Genomic DNA, 19,420 nt, shown 5'->3' on the forward strand with positions numbered 1-19,420 from the left:
TCACTCTCTCCGTGTGGGTGAGAGAAGCATTGTCTGATGTATGTTCCAAATAGCCATCACAACCTTTTCCGACGGAAGCATGACCAAAGAAATAACGCAGATATCTTGAAGGAAGGGGAGATTATTTTCATGGTTAAAAGAATGAGAAGAGCAGAGGCACCCCATGAGGTGGGTACCCGTCTGGTGTTTAGAGTTGTATGTTGCCATTGTGTGAGTCCTGTAGGAATGTTGCCATCACATTGTCAACATGTTGGCCAAATGGAGGGGGTCTGCTTGGGTAAAGGGGGGCTTGGGTTCTAACAGAGACCAGAGGACGAGCCTGCAGGAAATTCAATTGCATTTGTTATTTTTTTTTGTCCACGAGTTATTGGTGCTGGTGTGTGCTCTATTATAAGACCTTTACACTTGTCTTACTGAGAAAAGCACATGATCAAGTGGAATCTTTTCAAATAGCACTATGACAAAGGACACAGTAGTTACCTGGCTGCTTTCCATGAAGTCCAAGAGCATCATTGGACTACAGGAATTACCAGAGAGCTTTATGGGACTTCAGGAATTACCAGAGAACTGTATCTTTCACAAATAGATCTGTGATGAAAAGGGATGAATGTGTGAATCGGCACACTGGCTTGGTGTTCATTTCTTTTTCTACTGCACACCCTAACATTAAAGTCGTTGTCACCATGACCCATATATAATCAGTTTGACAGACTCAGAAGTTTGAATGTGAGGATATAATGGCTGTGACATCTGTTAACTGCGTCTTTACCTGAGGCCATTCGTCTTCCGTGCTTGGTAAGCGTGCTCAATGTCAGAAGCAGGTGGGACGGTTTCCAAGTTAAGACCTGCTGTGTTCGTGTGCGCATGCACCAAGATCCTTAGACAAGTTTATAGGTCCAGAACTACTGTGTTGGTAGCTTAAGCATCCACAATTCTGAAACGGGTATCAGAATGATGTGACCACTGATCTTTAAGTCAATAACAGTTAACCAAAATTTGATTGAGACTTTTTTAATCTCAGATAGTATTGCTCTATTATATTTTCTGGCTCTCTTTCTAATCTAATAGTCTTACAAGACAGCAGATTATTTTGAAAAAGATATTTCAGAATGGTTGCAAAATTGTTAATTTAAATAAAAACACAACTCATTTTGCTAGACTCTAATCGATATTAAGATGTATATCCTCCTTTGCAATGGTGCCGCCTTTGCTGTCTGTGGGCCTTAAATGGCAGAACCTGGTGCCCCACTGCTGGTGAGCCTCATAAAATTACCATACTAGAAAACTGCTGTGCCTGCAATAACATATTGAAGGTTTCTATGCAGAACACTCATACAACCATTCAGGATGCTTGCTAAACATGCTATCATGGCCGCCATGTGGCCTATCAATGTATTAAAATCCTTATATAGTGTAAATCAAAACCGTTGGTGTCTCTGGGTGTTATCGAATCATAAGAATACCATGTAAGTAGTTCCAGCTAAAAAAAGACCATCATTTATATATTTCGCCAAAGGTGTCTTTGGATGCACCAAAAGATAAGCTTTTTACCTTGAGACCCAGTGCCTGGTCCTACAAAACTGCATGAGAATATGTAGTTCAAGGTTATCAACACTTTAATGTTGGGGTGATTGCTCTGAAAAATTAAATGATTACTAGGCACATTGTCTGTATTGTTCTTAGTGACTCAAGCATGCAACCCTTTTATCATGGACATATTTGTCAAATATAAAGAGCTGTGGTCATTTTTATGAACCCATAAAGTCCTTCAAGCCCATGCAAAGTAGCCAGGAACATTCATTGGTACTATGGCCCTCATTACAACCCAGGCGTTAAGGTGGCGGCGCCGTTAAACCCTTAACGCCTGATTACGAGGTCCCTTTGCGGGTGGCACTTTAACGCCTGCTTTTAGCAGGCGTTAAAAAACCAACCCGCAAAGGGACCTTGGTGCTAAGTACGGTGCCGCAATTTGCGGCACCGTACTTAGCGCCTTCCCGATTCCCATTGAGCCCTATGGGGCAAAAATGGGAATGGGGAAGGGCCATGGCGGGATGGGGAATTACCGCCCCGCCAACCTCGGAATGGTGCGGTAATTCCCCATTCCGCCATGGCGGGGTCGGTAAGTTACCGGCATGGACCATGGTGCTATTAGCAGCATGGTCCAAGGCCTGGGTCGTAATGAGGGCCTATGGGCCTCATTACACGGACGGCGGTCAGGGTTTACCGGTACCGGTAAGGGCACCGGTACCGGTAAACCCTTACCGCCTTACTACGAGGTCCCTTTGCGGGTTGGTACTTTAACGCCTGCTGTTTAGCAGGCGTTAAAAAGCAACCCGCAAAGGGACCAGGGTGCTAATTACGGTACCACAATTTGCGGTACCGTAATTAGCGCCTTCCCCATTCCCATAGAGACTTATGGGGCAAAAATGGGAATGGGGAAGGGCAATGGGGGAAGGGGGAATTACCGCCCCGCCAACCTTGGAATAGGGCGGTAATTCCCCTTTCCTCCAAGGCGGTGCCGGTATTTTACCGGCATCGACCAAGATGCTAATAGCACCTTGGTCCTCCGCCTACCGTGTAATGAGGCCCTATGTGTCACTTCCTTTTTCCTTGGGCCTCATTACGAGTTTGGAGGTAGCCATGGTGCTTTTAGCGCCATGGCTGCCTCCAAACTCGGGTCTGGGTTCCTTGAATGAGGAATTACCGGGTCATTCCAACCTTGGAGGACCCGGTAATTCCTTATTCAAAAAACCCATCCCCCCATAGGGCTCAATGGGAATGGGGAGGGAGCTAATAACGGGCCCGTTAATAACGGGCCCGTTTTTAGCTCCCTGGTCCCCTTGCGGGACCCGCAAAGGATGTCTGGTCTGACCAGACATTCTGAGAAGGTCCTGCAAGGGAACCTCGTAATAGGGCGGAATGTGTTTACCGGCTCCGGCACCATTACCGGTGCCATTAAACCCATTCTGCCCACCTCGTAATGAGGCCCCTTGTGTGGCTATTTCAAAGAGTACAATGGTATTGTTCCAAACTGTCCATCTCAGAAAGATAACCTTCTATCAGAAAATAATGGATATGGTTTTTCTAGGCTTTCATAATCTGCTTTGCTCGGTAAGAAAGCTGTAATGTTCTTATTATGACTACAGTATCATTAAAAATGAACACTGTTTAATTTAAAGTGTCAGTTTGCAATATTATAACAATTTAATATTTCAATATTTTATTGTTATTGTTGGCGTATGTTCTGGAAAAGGCAATTTTGTCTCTCAAAATGTCCTTTCTTTGGAAGGCTCCCACTCAAACTAAATCTTCTTACTGTGTGATCGGCCAAGACAATCTTCAATTTTGTGTGATGGACATTCTTTGGGTGGTAGTGCTGCAGAAACCCACATTTGTTACAGTATGCATAAGCACTAACAAAAACAGGAAATAAACAGGAAATAAATGCAGTTGTATACCCGGCAGCCTACTCCTCTGCTCCCTTGTAAAAGACTGTCAGAACCTCAGCACTGCGTGCAGGTCCAATCCTCATCGTTCTAACTACCCCCATATGGACAATGATGGTGACATTCTTACAGGACACATCCAACACTGGACTGGCTACCACCTTGGGAGTGATCCATCACCGTTGTTCTCCTACTTTTAACCATGAAAACGAAACATACTCTATCCCCCTTTGTCAAGATGTCCTTGTGTTTTATCTGGTCATGCTTCTGTCAGCAATGGCTGTGGTGGCTCTAGCAAAGTTGTATCTCACAACATGACTCTCACCCACAGAAAGAGAGGGGGAGACAGAGAGGCAGAGACATACAGTGAGACAAAAAGAGACACACGGAGCAAAAGTCAGCACAGTGAGAGAGAGAAAAAGACAGAAAGAGAGACAGAGTGTTTTATTTGTGTATGATATGCCAAGTACAGCGCATGTATTAGAACACCTCTAGTAAAGAGAAAAATCTGGTGAAATGAAGGTTTAAAGCTGATTGGGGCTAATTCACCATGGATCTGAGATTAAATGTAAAGAAATGTGATTACCCCCATGGCCTGTCATCCAATAGTAATCCATTACATATCCCACTTCACTCTTTATCATCCAAGTACCTTATTAGTAATCCAACATTATGCTGCCTCCCTTTTCCTTGTCACAAACACCTTCAGTAATTGTTATCATCCTGTTTCTGCATTAGGTATCCATTACATTACCCTCATTTCCCTCTTCCTCATACCAATGATTAGTAATCAATGACATTACCCACATCTCCCCTTATTTGTCCTGGTGCCCCATTAGGAACACAGTGCATACCCCTACCTACCTCATTCTCGTACCAGTACCCAGTTTGTAATCCAGTGCATTACCCCAGCCTTAATCTTCTTCATCCAGTACCTCTTTACTCTCGCCTCAATCTTCCTCATTGTAGTACCACATTAGTAATCGATTACCTTCCTCTTCCTTCATTGTCCCAGTACCCCATTGGTAATCCATTACTCCACCTCTTCATCATTCCAGGACCCTATATGTTAACCTTTACATTATCCCTGCCTCCCTATTCCTCCAACTGCTACCTAATTAGTAATCCATTGTGTTACCCTTGTCTTCCTCGTCTGGTACCGTATTAATAATCCATTATACCAACCCTGACTCTCTTCCTCTTACTGGTACCGCATTAATAATCCATAACAGTTCCCCCGCCTCTGTCTTTCTCATCCCAATACCCCAATTGTAGTGGTGAGAACACAATGAGGGGAGTTAAAAAAAGGGAGCAGGAATGAACAACAGGGGAGGGCAAGCAATTGGCAGCCAGTGATCTAAAAGCAACCAGGGGAGGAAACAGCGAGGAGATCACCAAGTCTCAAGTAGCGTGGGGAGTGGATGCTCTGTGGACCTAGCTGTTAGAGAGCCATTCAATCAACAGGAACATCTTGAGCTATTTACTAACTGTAAAAGCGATGGAGCGAGCCTGATGATGGGGAGGAGGTTCCAGAGTCTTGGTGCATTGACAGAGAAGGCCTGTCTTCTGGTTCTTACCTTGCTGCACCAGCGGAGATGAAGTCTGCTCCTGTCCTTACATATGGTGGATTGCAGGCCTTCGGAGATGCTGAGTTTCTCAGTGGGGTAGGTTGGGGACTTCAGGGTGAAAGACTTATAGATGATGCAACATTATGTTGGCTGCACTCGCTACATTATATTATTAAAAGATGTCCCACTGTTTAAGGCTGCTAGCTACCCCGTCAGTTTTCAGCCCAAAAACCAGCAGCAAAAGACTGTATGGCTAATGTGGCAAACGGGTAGCTCTCCAGCTGCTGCTTAAATACAATTTCCCAATCCACAGAAAGCATTTGCCTTCCTGTGCAAAGGCTTTTCTTTGTCTTATATAACCTCAAAGTATTACCTAGCACTATTGGATGAATGTTCACACTTCTGAGTGGCAGTATAGCTACATGTTAGCAGTACGCCAAATGAGTATGAGCAGTGTACTATGCAATCTGAATGCTTCAAAGTGTGACGCAGTGCGTGCGTTCATATGATGTAGTTATGTGGTTGTCTAAACTTGTCATGGGCTCTAGCCCCAGACCTTTTACAATCCTAGCAATGCCCCTGACATCAGGACGTCTGCTCCCACAGTTTCAGCCTTCAACAATGAAGACGAGCTGTGCAAGGCATGCTCCTTTGTTAATCTTACAAGATCGACTGACACCCGCCCGATAATTTTGACTCCCAGGGGAATCAGTCTTCTTCATGTCCTGGAGATTGCCTGTCCTGTGGACATCTGCATCTCTACGTTCCAAGAGGGTCCAGCTGTCCATTCTTCAGAACCGTACCACCGCAGTCTGAACTGTGTACTATCCCGACCCAATCCTGACACCAAAAGTGACTTCTGTACCTGCGGCCCTTGGACCTCTCCCGAGCAGACACATCACAGAAGTAAGAGAGCCCAGCGTATCTAGGAAACCCTGAAATGGTCACTGGAAGAATCGGAGTAAGGTGGAAAGTTATGCTGCCTATTCCTGCCCTCGCATCATAGGGTTGCATGGGCATAAATTCCTATCCCTCTGTAGCCTGACCACAATCGATGGTGGTGTGGTCAGGGATTCATCCTCCCATCCCGCTTGGGCCTTCCCTTGAGTGGTGTGAGTGGGAGAGAAACCTTTCTGAACTTTCCTGAACTTTGGAACGCTTACCGCAGCCAATCCAATTGTGATAGTAAACCCAACTGAACAGTGTATTTTATTGAACTGGTGACTTTTGGGTACTAGGGTTCACCCCTTCCCTGTCCCCTCCTCCTCTCTCCTCTCCCCGCCTATTCTATGGTGCTCTCTGTCTTTCCTATCTTTTCTAACTACTTATCTATCGACTATCCTGCTCTCCTCACCAAATCTGGTAGGAAGAAGTTTAAAAAGGACATCCTGGTCTCCAACCCAGGCCTCCCTATCGCTGACACCTATACCAGTGCCTCCTCCAGGCAAACCCTCACTGACATCCTCTTTGTCCTTCCCTCGCCTGACCTATGGACTCTACATAATGGTCTCTGTGCTTTCTCCATTCTCTTCTTCTCCGATTAATGGTGGCACCCGTGGGAGATCCTCCTGTCCTCTTTCCACTCCTCTAAGGTCATCATTAATGTTGACTTGAATTGTTCAAGGCCCTCAAGCCAACCTTCTCCTCTTTGATAGACGCTTCCTGCGCCTCATCAATTTCCTTTCTTCTCCTGCTGTCCCTTCTCTTCCCTCCACGGCTTCCTTGCCTCCCCCTGCTGTCTCCTCCTCGGCTACCTTGCCCTCTCCTCCTTCCTCTTCTGCCCCTCTCGGGCTGCATCTACACCTCTGCAGGGCATACCTCTGATTTGTACCCCTCCCCGGAAGTCTTTCAAGGACAGCAACCTTCTCCATATTGTTACTCTAAACTCTCGCTCAGCTGTCAAACACTCCTCTGACATCTGCCGCTTCCTGGAGGAACTTGACCTCGATGTCCTCGGTCTCACTGAGACATGGTTCACGGCCAGCTCTGTCACAAGCTTTGACACTCTTCTCCCTGATGGCTACAAGATCCTCCCCATGCCAAGATCCAACTGTTCCAGAGGGGGTGTAGCCTGATCTTTCCTAAGTGGATTCCTGCCTCTGTTATACCTACGCAGGTCTACTCCTCCTCTTTCAAATGCCTCATCTGCAGGCTCTCTCTTTCTACCGGCCATTCCCTTACTGTGGCTACCATCTATCAGCCACCTGATCAGCTCTCCTCCTTCCTCTCGGAGTGGGTGGACCTCTCCTCTAACCTCCTGGTCTCAACTACTCAACTCCTCCTTCTTGGAGACTTCAACATCCACCTGGATGCTTCCTGTCCTTCCACTGGACTCTTTCGTGACCTCTGCAACTCTCTCTCTCTCTCTCTATTCTACCCACCGGCCTGACTCACTCTGCAGGGCACACTCTGGATGTTCTGATCGCTTCAGACCTTCCCCTTTCATTCCCTCTCACCACTCCTCTCTCCTGGAGTGATCACTTTCTCCTTTCCCCCCATCTCACTCTCTCTACGCTCTCAAGCCAACTCCAGCACTGCCTTCTCCGTCATCCATCCTATGAAGCGTGTGTCAGTTGAGGCTTTCGCCGCCACCTTCTCACCCCCCTCCCTCCTCCTCCTCTGGCTGACTCACATCCTGACACAGCCCTTTGCATGCTCCACTCTACCATATCCGATACTCTCGATGTTCTTGCCCCTGTCTTTTCTGCTTGAAACCCAAAGCCAAGTGTAACTCTTGGTATGACTCAGACCTCGTCACCCTTAGATGCAAGTGCAGGGTGGCCGAGAAGGGAAATTGGCGTTCTTCCGGTACATCCTCTGAAAAACGGGCCTGCCACCTGCTGCAAAGGCAATTCCGGCTCTCTGTCCACATTAAGAAGAGAGCCCACATCCAAGTCCGCGTCTCCACGGCATCTAACAACTCAGCTGAACTCTTTAAAATCTGCAAAGAACTGGCCAATCCTGCTGCAGTCTCTACCTCTCCTGTGCCCTCCCAGGACCTCTGCACAGCCTAGCTTCTCATTTCATCTCTAAAACCCAGGACATCCTATCCTCTCTCTCTTCCGCTTCATCTCCCCCTCCTCCCTCTACTCCATGCGCTTCCTCTGACCATTCTGTGGCCACCTCTCCTCCCTCCTTCTCTGCCTTTCCCCTGTTCTCCTCTGACAAAGTTTCTAGACAAGTTCGATCTATGAAACTCTCGTCAAAACAGGTTCACCCTGTTCCTCATAAACCATTAAGGACCACATTGACACCCTGGCTCCTGCTCTGGCTGATTTCTGCAACCACTCCTTCACCACTGGAGTCTTCCCCTCCCCCCTGAAGCACTCCCTTGTGCACCCTCTTCTTAAGAAACCCTCTGCTGACCCGCTATGCCCAGCTAACTATCATCCAATCTACATCACTCCTTTCCTGGGCAAACTCCTGGAAAATCTTCACACTGAATCAGTTAGTTGCCATCCATGACCATCAGTCTGACTTCAGAGCTGCCAGAAGCACGGAAATTGCTCTCCTGAACAGCCGTGAAGACCTGCTCTCCAACTTTGATTCCAACACCCTCTGTGTCCTCATCTTACTTGATCGTCCTTCTGCCTTTGAGACGGTCAACCATGCCATCCTGCCAACCGTCTCCATGATAACCTGGATTTCACCGATCAGGCCCTGGCTTGGCTGACCTCCTTCCTTTCCGATCAACCCTCCCAGGTCCAACTTGGGCCCTTCGTCTCCTCTATCTCTATCTCTACCTGTGGTGTTCCCCAGGGATCTAACCTCTCCCCCTGGTTGTTCAACCAATACCTGGCACTTCTTGCCCACTGCATTACAGGTCTCTGCCCCAATGTTCAGTGCTATGCGGATGACACCCAAACCCTTCCACCACCTCCTCTCCTTCTCTCATCTCTGACTGTCTGTCTGCTATCTCGGAGTATTGTGCTGCCAATGATCTCTGCCTTAATGCCACTAAGACTGAGATTCTCCTCATCGGCACTCCCACTCCCTCCTTTACTGTCACTCTCTGGCCGGCCTCTCTTGGCCCTCTTCCTGCTCCCACCTGTGAGTCTAAAAACCTTGGGGTCATCTTTGACTCCACACTTCCCTTTTCTCCACACATCTTTGATGTCTCTAAGAAGTCACACTACCACCTGCACCACCTCGGAGGTATTCTTTTCCTCTCTTTACCCCAGAAGCTCACTGTCTTCAGAGCTCTGGTTCTCTCTAGGCTGGACTACTGCAACAGCCTCTTTCTAAATCTGCCTGCCTCTACTCTCCGCCCTCTGCAACTCATCCAAAACAGGACTGCAAGACTTGTACTTGGCCTCAAGCCCAGGGATCATATCTCTCCAGGACTGAAATCTCTTCACTAGCTCCCAGTGGTGGCAAGGATTAAGTTCAAAACCCTCTGCATTGTCCACAAGGCCTTCTGGGGCCTGCGTCCTCAATACCTTCAACTCTCTCTTCCTAAATATCTTCCTTCTAGAGCTCTTCATTCACCCACCTCCAAATCCCTCAGAGTCAGTTGCTTCTCCAAGCAGATCTCTTTCTTCTGCTGGGGCTTCCCTCTGGAACAGCCTCCCTTTCTCTTTGAAACTTGAGGAGAACCATCTCCGGTTCTGGAAGCACCTCAAGACCTTCCTCTTTGCTTCTGCTTTCTCTCTTCCTCTCGTCCTCTCCCCTGCTGATCTCCTGGCAGAACCTGAATTTCACTGGTTACCTGGCTACCTTCTGATCCCAGGCCCAGGTCCCCTCCCCACCAGTCGCACACCTGCACTGCCCCCTGGCGACCCTTGCACTTGGGACTGTTTTTTTATCCCTTCAGCCGCTACTAGCACTTGACCCCCGAAGTCTGCTCTTACCCCTGCAATTGCCACCAGCTGGGTGCAGTTTTATTTATTGTCTTAATTTATTTTACTGTTGTCCTATGTACTGAATTGCCCCCTCCCCTTTCCACCTGCACTTTTCCCATTCCCCTCTGCCTGCACTTGCGCAATCTCAATGTCACCTGGCCTAGTAGGATCGCTGTCTGTCTTCCCTCTGTTTCCCCTCCCTTGACTTGTCGCGCCTTGAAACACTTGTGTATAGTTTATTCCTTACCTCTTTTTCATTCCAGAACCAATTGTTAATCCATTAAATAACACCCATCTCCCTCTTCCTCATCCCGCTACCCCATCAGTAATGCATTACATTAGCACCACTTCCTCATGCTGGTACCCCATTAGTATTCCATTATACTACCCCTTTCCCAGAGTCTCATAGCTTACCCACTACATTACCCTTGCTACCCTCTTTCCCATGCCATTACCCAATTAGTGATCCATTACTTATCCGGGTAGGTATCCCATTATAAATCCATTTAATTTGCCTGCCTCCAATTTCACATCCTGGTTCCCCATTAGAAATCCATTAAAGTACCCCATCCGCCCTCTTCCTCATCCTTATACCCCATTAGTAATCCATGACATTACCCCTGCCTCCCTTCTCCTTGTCCCAGTAAATCATTAGTCATCCATTACATTAGCTCCACCTCCCTCATCCTTGTCCTGGTAGCTCATTATTAATCCATTACATTACCTCCCTCCCCCCTTACTCATCCCAGTACTCCTTTAGTAATCCATTGCATTAACGTTAACCCTTTATGATTCGTCAAGATTGCCTGTTGTTAATCCTTTACATCACTCACAGCTCCCTCTTGCGCGTACTCCATCGGGAATCCATTACATTATCCCGGCCTCCCTCTTCATTATCCCTTTACCTCATCAGTAATCCCCAACTTTACTCCTTCTCCAGCTTCCATTCCCCCATACCTCTTTACTAATCCATTACATTACCACCACTTCCATCTTCCTCATCCTGTTGTCCTAAAATTATTCCATTACATTACCCCACCTCACTCTTCCTCATCCCAGTACCTCATTACAAATCCATTACATTAACTCTGCCTCCCTCACCCTTATCCAGATTCCCCATTAAAAATCTAGTACATTACCCCTGTCTCCCTCTTCCTCGCCTCGGTAATCCATTTCATTATCCTGCCCCTCCTCCTTGTCCAGGTACCCCATTATTGATCAATTCCATTACCACATTACATTACCCCTGCAACCCTCTTCCTCATTCTGGCACCCCATTAGAAAATGATTACATTACCCCAACCCCTGTCTACCTCTTCCTCATGCAAATACACCATTAATATCAGCTACATTACCCTGCCTCCCTCTTTTTCATCCCGTTAAGCCATTATTAATCCATTACATTAACTTCTACTCCCCCGTACTCATTATGGTACCCATAAGTAATCCATTACATTACCCATGACTCCCTCTTCCTCACTCCAAAACCCAATTAATAAACCATTACATTATCCCTCACCTTGCCTTCCTCCTTCCCATCCCAGTACACCATTAGTAATCCATTACATAACCCCTGTCTCCCATGCCGGTACCCCGTCAGTAACACATTACATCACCACTGACTCACTCCTCCTTACCCCCGTCTCCATTACTAGTTCATTACATTACCTCCACCTCTCTCTATCTTGTCCTGGTGCACCATTAGTAATCCATGACATTACCTTCCGCCTCCATTTATTTCATTCCTGTACCCAATTAGTAACCTTTTACATTACATCTGTCTCATACTTTCTTACCTCAGTTTCTGATTAGTAATCCATTATACTGCCCTGGTCCTGATATCCCATATGTAACTCACTGCATTATCCCAACCACCCTCTTCCTCACCCCATTAGCCCATTAGTAATCCATAACGTTATCCCATGCCTCCCTCTCTCTCTTCCTGGTACCCCATTTGTAGTCCATTACATCTGCTTCCTTCTTTCTCATCCTGGTTCACCATTATACATCCATTGTATTACCCTGTATCCCTCTTCCTCATTCTGCCTCCCTCTTTCTCTTGCTTGTACTCCATTAGTAATCAAGGGCACATTAGTCATCCTTTACATTAGCCCCACCTCCCTCATCCTCATCCTGGTAGTCCATCATTAATCCATTACAGAATCCCTCTTCCTCATCCTGGTCCCCCATTAGAAATCTGTTATATTACCCATGGTCTGGTAATTACCCCGGACCTTGACACCTCTCAAGCTACAAAGAGAGCAGGTGAAGCCTGTTGGCACAAAGGCCCTACCTTGGCCAACAAAACTCACCTCTCCAGGCTGTCTCTCCACTACAAACAGTGTATCCTTAGCTCAAAAGCAACTACCTACAATGAAAGAATCTCCAACACTACCTTTAGCTCTCATGAACTTTTCACCATTCTCCAGGAGCTAGAAACCACCTCTCCACACCCTTCTCCATCATGAAACACAATGCCTGGTGCAAGATCCAAGACACCTTCACAGGCAAAATCACACAATTACAAGGGAAAATAAAAGCTAAGCAATCTTCTATACCAGCTGCCTGTCACCCACCCTATCCAGCCCGAAACAACATCCCGCCTTTCAAGTTTCAACAAATTAGCATGTCTACCCTCACCAACACTGTCGCTGGGCTCAAACTATCCCGCTGCAAGAGGTTCATATGCCCAGCCTCGCTGGTCAAGGAATGCCCTGATCCCCTTCCTTCCTCTAATTGCCACCATCATCAACTTCTTCTTCACCTCCTGTACCATCTCACCTGCCCTGACCCTGCCATCTGTACCAACTATCGACCCATCACAACAGTCCCCTTCCTTTTGAAAATCATGGAAAGCGTTGCATACGTACAAATCTAGTCTTTCCTAGAACACCACCACATTTTGGAGACTCGTCAATCAGGTTTCTGCCAAAGCATGGGACCGAAACAGCCCTCTTAGGTTTCAAAAAACAGCTTGATTACGCCAATGACCAGGGCAACCTTGTAGACCACGAGATCCTCTGTCATGCCCTCATTTCCTCATCCTGCTTCTCCATGGAAGCTGCCAAATGGGTTGCCTCGTTCTTGGCCGACAGATCCTCTCTAGTATTTGCCATAGAGGCCGCTGTCAAGCCAACGCCTGCATCCTGTGGGGTACACCAAGGTTCCTGTCTCTCCTCCACTCTGTACAATGTGTATAAAAAGCCCCTGTTCGACCACATCAATGTCCTTGTGATCTCTTACACAAACTACGCTGACGACACCCAAATCCTCATATCCCTCACTCTATACACTGCGATTATAAGCCCAGGTCCTCGCACCATTTAGCATATGCTACCTTCAATGGTCAGTTATTACCACTACGGCAGGGCAGTGCCTGTACACCTTTCCCATGCCTACCCAAACTCTTGCCATTGCCAATGTGTGTTTTAAAAGTGTTTCGATGGCTGCTTTGCACACTACTTTGATTTAGCCCTGTTAAGCCAACACAAGTATTTAAATAATGGTGAGAATATGGTATTGCCTCTGGAGACAAATGCCCATTTTCTTCTCCATTTGCAGCATCTTGCGTGTAAACATTTTTTCAGTATTCCAGAAGCGTATAATAGAGCTGATGGGAAGGGAACTAACTGCCTGGTTCCAGAGCTTGCAGTAAATAATGTTTTTGGCTCTTCAGATACTCTCCATTCAAAATAAATAATGATGCATCTTGCATTTGTTTAAGTGAGGGCCCAGGCATTCTCTATACCCTGTATCAATTCTAAGCATGCATGGCACTCTGCAGATTCTGCATCTAGGGGGAAGAGTCAGCTGTGCTGGGTGTGTAGCGCCAACCTCCTAATAGGCCACTATATGCCCACCAATGTATTACACGCCAGAAAGACCCACACGCTGGTTGGCTGTGCTGTGTAGCACAGGAGGTGCCACGGGCTGCACGAGGGGCAGTGGGCGAAAACAGATGGTCTGAAGGTAAAGGTGAGTCGGGTATCGCTAATCTAGGGGAGATTTAGGGGTAAGATAGCAACAAGGCTCAGAGGGGGTGGTGGGTGCCACTTTATAAGGACCGGAAGCGGGGATTGCATGCTGTCTGCAGATAGGCTCACCGGTGTTGTCGCAGAGAACCAGAGGAGCCTGTAGGATTCCACCTGTGGGATGACATTGTCATAAAGTGCAGCCGGTGTTCTGCCGCTGGCAGAATCTGGCAGTTCGCAGTCAGCACAGACACTGCTGTTACCCTTTGCTCTTTCTGAGTTGGTGCAAATCCCTGCAGTAAACAATACAAAGTAGCAATTTAAACAGCACAGCAACTTCTCGGAAGCCAGGCAGCTTTAGGACTCGAGTAATGCATTGCAAACCATGTGTAATCTCATAGTGTGACCTGCTTCTTAGATCCCCAAATTCACAAGGACTCTATCTCCTTAAATATGTTGAAATATTGAGAGATGCTTGGAAGAAAAACAGTTTTCAAAGAAAAACATTGCTGTTATCTATGGTCTTTGTATTGGGAAAAAGTACACCGAGAGTTAAAAGAAAACAGATGAAATGAATAATGTGCATGATTCTTTTGTGTGATATGCAAAATATTAAGAAATTATTTCGTTCTGATAATTATTGTTCCTCTTTTTTTCTACAGTGCTTTGAAAAGCAAGGAACTCTCGCCGGTATCTGGTCCCAAAGGGAGCTTGGGCTCGGGTTACGTGGTACCCCCTGGTGGTGTGCCACAGGCAGCGGGTGCCAGCCAGCTCTCTGTGGACCAGAGCCCCCATTCCCTAAGAAAAGGTACATGAATTGCCTTGACCAGGGTGGGTGGGTGTTAGGAGGTGAGTTTCAGTTGTTGGGGAGGACACGGATGGCTTGCTGGTATGAGATGGACCGCGGCAGGCTGTCGTACGACGGGTCGGTTAATCCGAAAGGCTGTCTTGGTTGTGGTAGTCAATCACAGTAGGACTCGGTCTTAACTAGCCCAGCTCTACCAACCTTTCAGAGGAACCGCCCAGTAGTGACATTGCCCACATTAGTTCCCAGGTGTCCTTTGAAGCATGTAGGTGATACACAATGCCAACAATACATGCATACATATCCGACCGTGGTCAGTGTTGTTGCTTATCGCCTGCTTTCAACATTGTGTTTGCCGTCCTGAGATTTGTGTTCAGAGTTGTATGTGGGCTTCTGTCTTTATTTTGAACTGTGGACGAGGATGTGTGTATCATATTTCTCAACTCTATATGGGAAAAAAAACAACCCAGAGGTAGAAGTTAGATCAGAACCTACAAGAAGATGGAATGTAAAATGGGATTGTGAGGAAATAACTATGCACATTAAACAGCTCAAGATCATGAGCTCCAGGCCCTGATGGCCTTAGTAACGCAACCCTTAAACGGAATCCAGAAGCGTGGGCTGACTTGTTCCCACAGATGTTTACCATCATTAAGGAACAGACCCAATTGCTGATGACTTGGAAAACAGCTACATTGATTCCTATATTTAAACACGGGAATAGTACATCACCTTGCAATTACAGCCCAATAACCCTCTTAGACCCTTTGGGAAAAGTTTTCGCATCAATGCTTTTGAGAAGACTAACCGAATGGGCTATAAGGAATGGGCGACGTGATCCAAGGCAAACTGGTTTTATCAAGAACGTAGGTACGAATGTCAACCTAATACTACTAAACCTGCTAAAATTGGAAGCCCTTAGGAAGAAAACGCCCACCCACGCGGCATTTGTAGACTTACAATTAGCATTCGATAGTGTGAATGGCCAAAAGCTATGGGAAGAACTGGCACTATGGAAATGTGTTATAGAATTATTGGAGCCAATAAAAGCACTCTACTCAGAGACATCTGTTCGAGTAAGACTATAACAGGGGGGCGCAATGTCAACTGCAATTCCAACGTGGAACGGTCTAAAACAAGGCTGCCCCTTGGCAGCAACGTTATTCAACTTGAATACATCGGACCTGACAGAGAAGCAAGCTGCGAAAGTTGCAAATCCACCGAAATTGAATGCAATGGAAATTCCATATATCATGTATGCGGACGACATTGTTATACTTGATAGGACCCAAGTGGGTCTACAAAAGAGACTGGACAGTCTAGAAAAGTATATTGAGGAGAATGACCTAACGATCAATATAAAAAAAATCACAAGCAAGCCACAAAAGCTCAAAGAACAAACCTCTGGCAGTCTACATCAAAGGGAAAATAATTGAACTTGTAAAATCAACCAAACATTTAGGAGTATTGCTAAATCAATCTGAAATTGAAAAAGGATGGACAATATATTTGAAAAATAAAACCCTTTCATTAGCTCGACAAGGACTCTCAATACATAGAAAATTTGGGAAATTCTCAATGAAACCGGTATTGCCATTTTACTGACAGAAGTTGGTAACAAGCCTAACATACGAGAGTGAAACTATGCTTACCTTGCCTCAGCGAACATGGGCCTCATTACGACCCTGGCGTTAAGGGATTACCGGTACCGGTAAGGGTACCAGTACCGGTAATCCCTTAACGCCTGATTACGAGGTCCCTTTGCGGGTCCCGGCCTTAACGGAATCTAAAAGAGGGTATTTTCTGGCAAAAGTTATTGTCTCAACCTCCCTCATATCCGACACCACGTATTTGATTCGAACTGGCTATCCAATCCTTAGAATACATGGTAAACTGGAAATATCTTGAATTATTCAGAAAAACACTCATAGATGATGACATACCTCGAATTGACATTCTGTGTTCCAAACATAACTCAACAAATGAAGTTGAGATAAACATGTGGAAAGAAGCATGTACACAAATATTGCTCAATGCCGATGCAATCCATGAAATGCTAGCCAATCGTCCAATAGATGTAAACAAAAGAAATTCAACGCAAAGATTGGATCGATTAAATAAAAAAGCGCAATATCTGTTGGCCATAAACTCACATTTGGAAATGAGAGCATTAAATCAATGACCACAGTATTTGAAGCTCTTCCCAGAGCGACAGATCAGAAACACGTTTCTACGAATGCGTCAGAATGTGCTCCCCACACACAGGAAGTTTTGACAAAATCAAAACAATTGCCAGTTGGAGAAGCCTATTCCAGATTTTGTGAACAGACGGATCAGTTGGAATCATTATTCCTCATCATCATGGAATGTACAGCCTTGTGTGCTAAAAGAAAAATATTTGCAAATACGCTCCCTCAAGAAGTTTCTCAAATGGACATAGAAGAACGGTGGGCACAGATATTGCTAGGCAATAACAAGGCCCTCGTTTTTAGAGTGATCACATTTTGGGAAACTGTAATGAATGCAAAATAGCAGGGAATTAAGAGAAGAAGAAGAATCGATACAAACTGCTAAATTGTAATGTGCAATAATGCAGTGCAAAGCTGTTTTATTTAACAGGATAGTAGTAGATACAAATATAATATATTTGATATGGACTTGGACTAAAAAATAGAAAATGAATGAGAACCTAGGAATGTAGACATTTTATTTCCAAATATTATGAATGCTTTTAGAGGATGTTTAATGAAAGGCTTGTAATCAAACTATACCATTAAAAAAATGTAATTAAAAATAGTAAGTAGAACATGTTTATGTGGAAGACCCATTAACCCATTAATCAGAGACAGAGTCCTCTGAATAGGCCAGGGTAGTTTGCTTAAACTAGTATTAGTGTAGGATACTCCCAGGACGCCCAGTGATGAGGTCGCTTTCAATGGGTGGCTCCCTTACTCCATTGGCCTCTAACAGCAATCCAGGGTTAAATAAATATACTGACCTGTGTCCCTCCTGATTTGCCTCAAGCGCTTCAACTATTTTTCTCCCAGCTACATTTTCTCCTCTGTGGACTGAATTAACAGGACCCAGAGAGAAGGTTGATGCACATAGTTCCCTCTTAAAATGAGATTGCATCAAAGGCTAGTGGCTGGAGCCCTGCAGAATCTTTTTCCACGATTTCCACGATTCCCCAAATCATCTTTTTTTGTTGCTATCCAAAGGGACTGTAGCACGAAGCCTCCTAGCTCACAGCCCACAGTGCTTCCGGTTCATACCCATGATGACAGCTCTGGGGGCTTCAGGGCTTCTAGTTATTTGATTTGAACAGAGACTGACTACACTGATATTTAGTGCCTGATTAACAAACATGTTTTCAATGGGACCGTCCCATGTTAAACTGTTTTTGGAAATCAAGCCCTACATATTTTTACCTAAATCCTGTGTGTCTGCTTTGAATTAGCGATGTTGCAGTTGATACAACGTTCCCTTACTTTATTGCATCACATTGCAAGGTACCGATGTCGTCCACATATGTAATATCAATGGCCTCCTTAAGTGGTTGCAAGCAATGTGTGCCGCACATACTCTAAGTCTCTATGCTTTCATTGGATGGGATCTGTATCTGTGCTTTCATTGGATGGGATCTGTGTTTTTGTTGGATGGGATCTGTGCTTTGGTTGGATGGGATCTGTGCTTTGGTTAGATGCGATCTGTGTTTTCATTGGATGGGATGTGAGTTCATGTGGCATGATGGCAGCTGCTACCTGCATATTTCATTCGTCAAATGGTCTTTGTGTTACAGCTCTGTTTGCTCTTCTTCTCCTTTCTCTTTCTTCTCTCCTTACAGTCTCCAAGAAGCTGGCACCAATTCCACCCAAGGCTCCCTATGGTCAGTCCGGTGGCATGTCAGACCAATCTACAGGCCAGCCCTCCCCGGTCAGCCTCTCCCCCACCCCTCCCAGCACCCCTTCGCCGTATGGACTGAACTACCAGCAAGGCTACTCCCTACCTGTGTGCCAAGGCTCTGGGGCCACCACGCCCTCCCTATCCCCACCTTCCTTGAACAGCACTTTAACCAAATCCCGGCCCACTCCTAAGCCAAGGCAGAGACCCACGCTACCGCCCCCACAGCCCCCCTCAGCAAGCATGCCTGGAGCTAGCCCTCAGTCCACGGAGCACCCCATGTTAGATGGCCTGTCCCCGGGGGAGAGCATGTCCACAGGTAATAAGCACCCACGTGGTTGACATGTACTGCATGTGGCAGGGAAGTGCTTGAAGTCCGACATGTGTGTGATGATAGCGGGATATGCAATTGGGTATCATAGTAGGAGATATGAAAGTGCTCTACCTCCCCAGGAACACTTTATAACGTAGGCCTCCACCGTTCTAAAGCATTCCACCAGCCTGGGAGTGCTTGTAAAGTGTGGCATGCAATATATTTCCATATAGTGCTATCTGTGGTGCTATGAACTAGAATCCCTCTGAGTGCATCACAACTGACTCTGTGTGCTAAAGATGTAACAGAGTGACGCAGCTAGTTTATAGGTGTACTTTTGCTGGAGTTTAAAGTATGTTTGTGCCTGCAAAATTGGGTCACAATGATAACTCCATGCAGAGGACTTGCGGCCAAACTTCCTGTCCACTAAGCTATGGGTGAGACCTGTGTGTGTCTACTCCACTTCTTGCAGCGCTTTAGGGCGTGCAGCAGTTCTGCCCAGACCTGCAGACCTCCCCTTAAAGGTGTTTCAAAAAAGGTAGCAGGCGCTCCTCTCCAGAAAGAACATGGCATGAG

General features: G+C 46.2%; 1 protein-coding gene across 6 annotated transcripts in view; it reads left to right on the forward strand.

Moving 5' to 3' along the window:
* Positions 1 to 19,420, forward strand: part of ARHGAP44 (Rho GTPase activating protein 44) — an 819,716-nt gene that overhangs the window by 775,991 nt on the left and 24,305 nt on the right. For 5 of the 6 annotated variants that reach the window (XM_069654562.1, XM_069654567.1, XM_069654563.1 and 2 more), the window contains 2 exons: positions 14,489 to 14,634; positions 18,476 to 18,850. In XM_069654562.1, coding sequence (XP_069510663.1) covers positions 14,489 to 14,634; positions 18,476 to 18,850 — 521 coding nt within the window. The remainder of the gene's footprint in view (positions 1 to 14,488; positions 14,635 to 18,475; positions 18,851 to 19,420) is intronic. The other variant, XM_069654566.1, reaches the window with a different exon arrangement.

The sequence above is a fragment of the Ambystoma mexicanum genome, chromosome 3q, assembly GCF_040938575.1.
Source record: "Ambystoma mexicanum isolate Mex_15411 chromosome 3q, UKY_AmexF1_1, whole genome shotgun sequence".
Taxonomy (NCBI): domain Eukaryota; kingdom Metazoa; phylum Chordata; class Amphibia; order Caudata; family Ambystomatidae; genus Ambystoma; species Ambystoma mexicanum.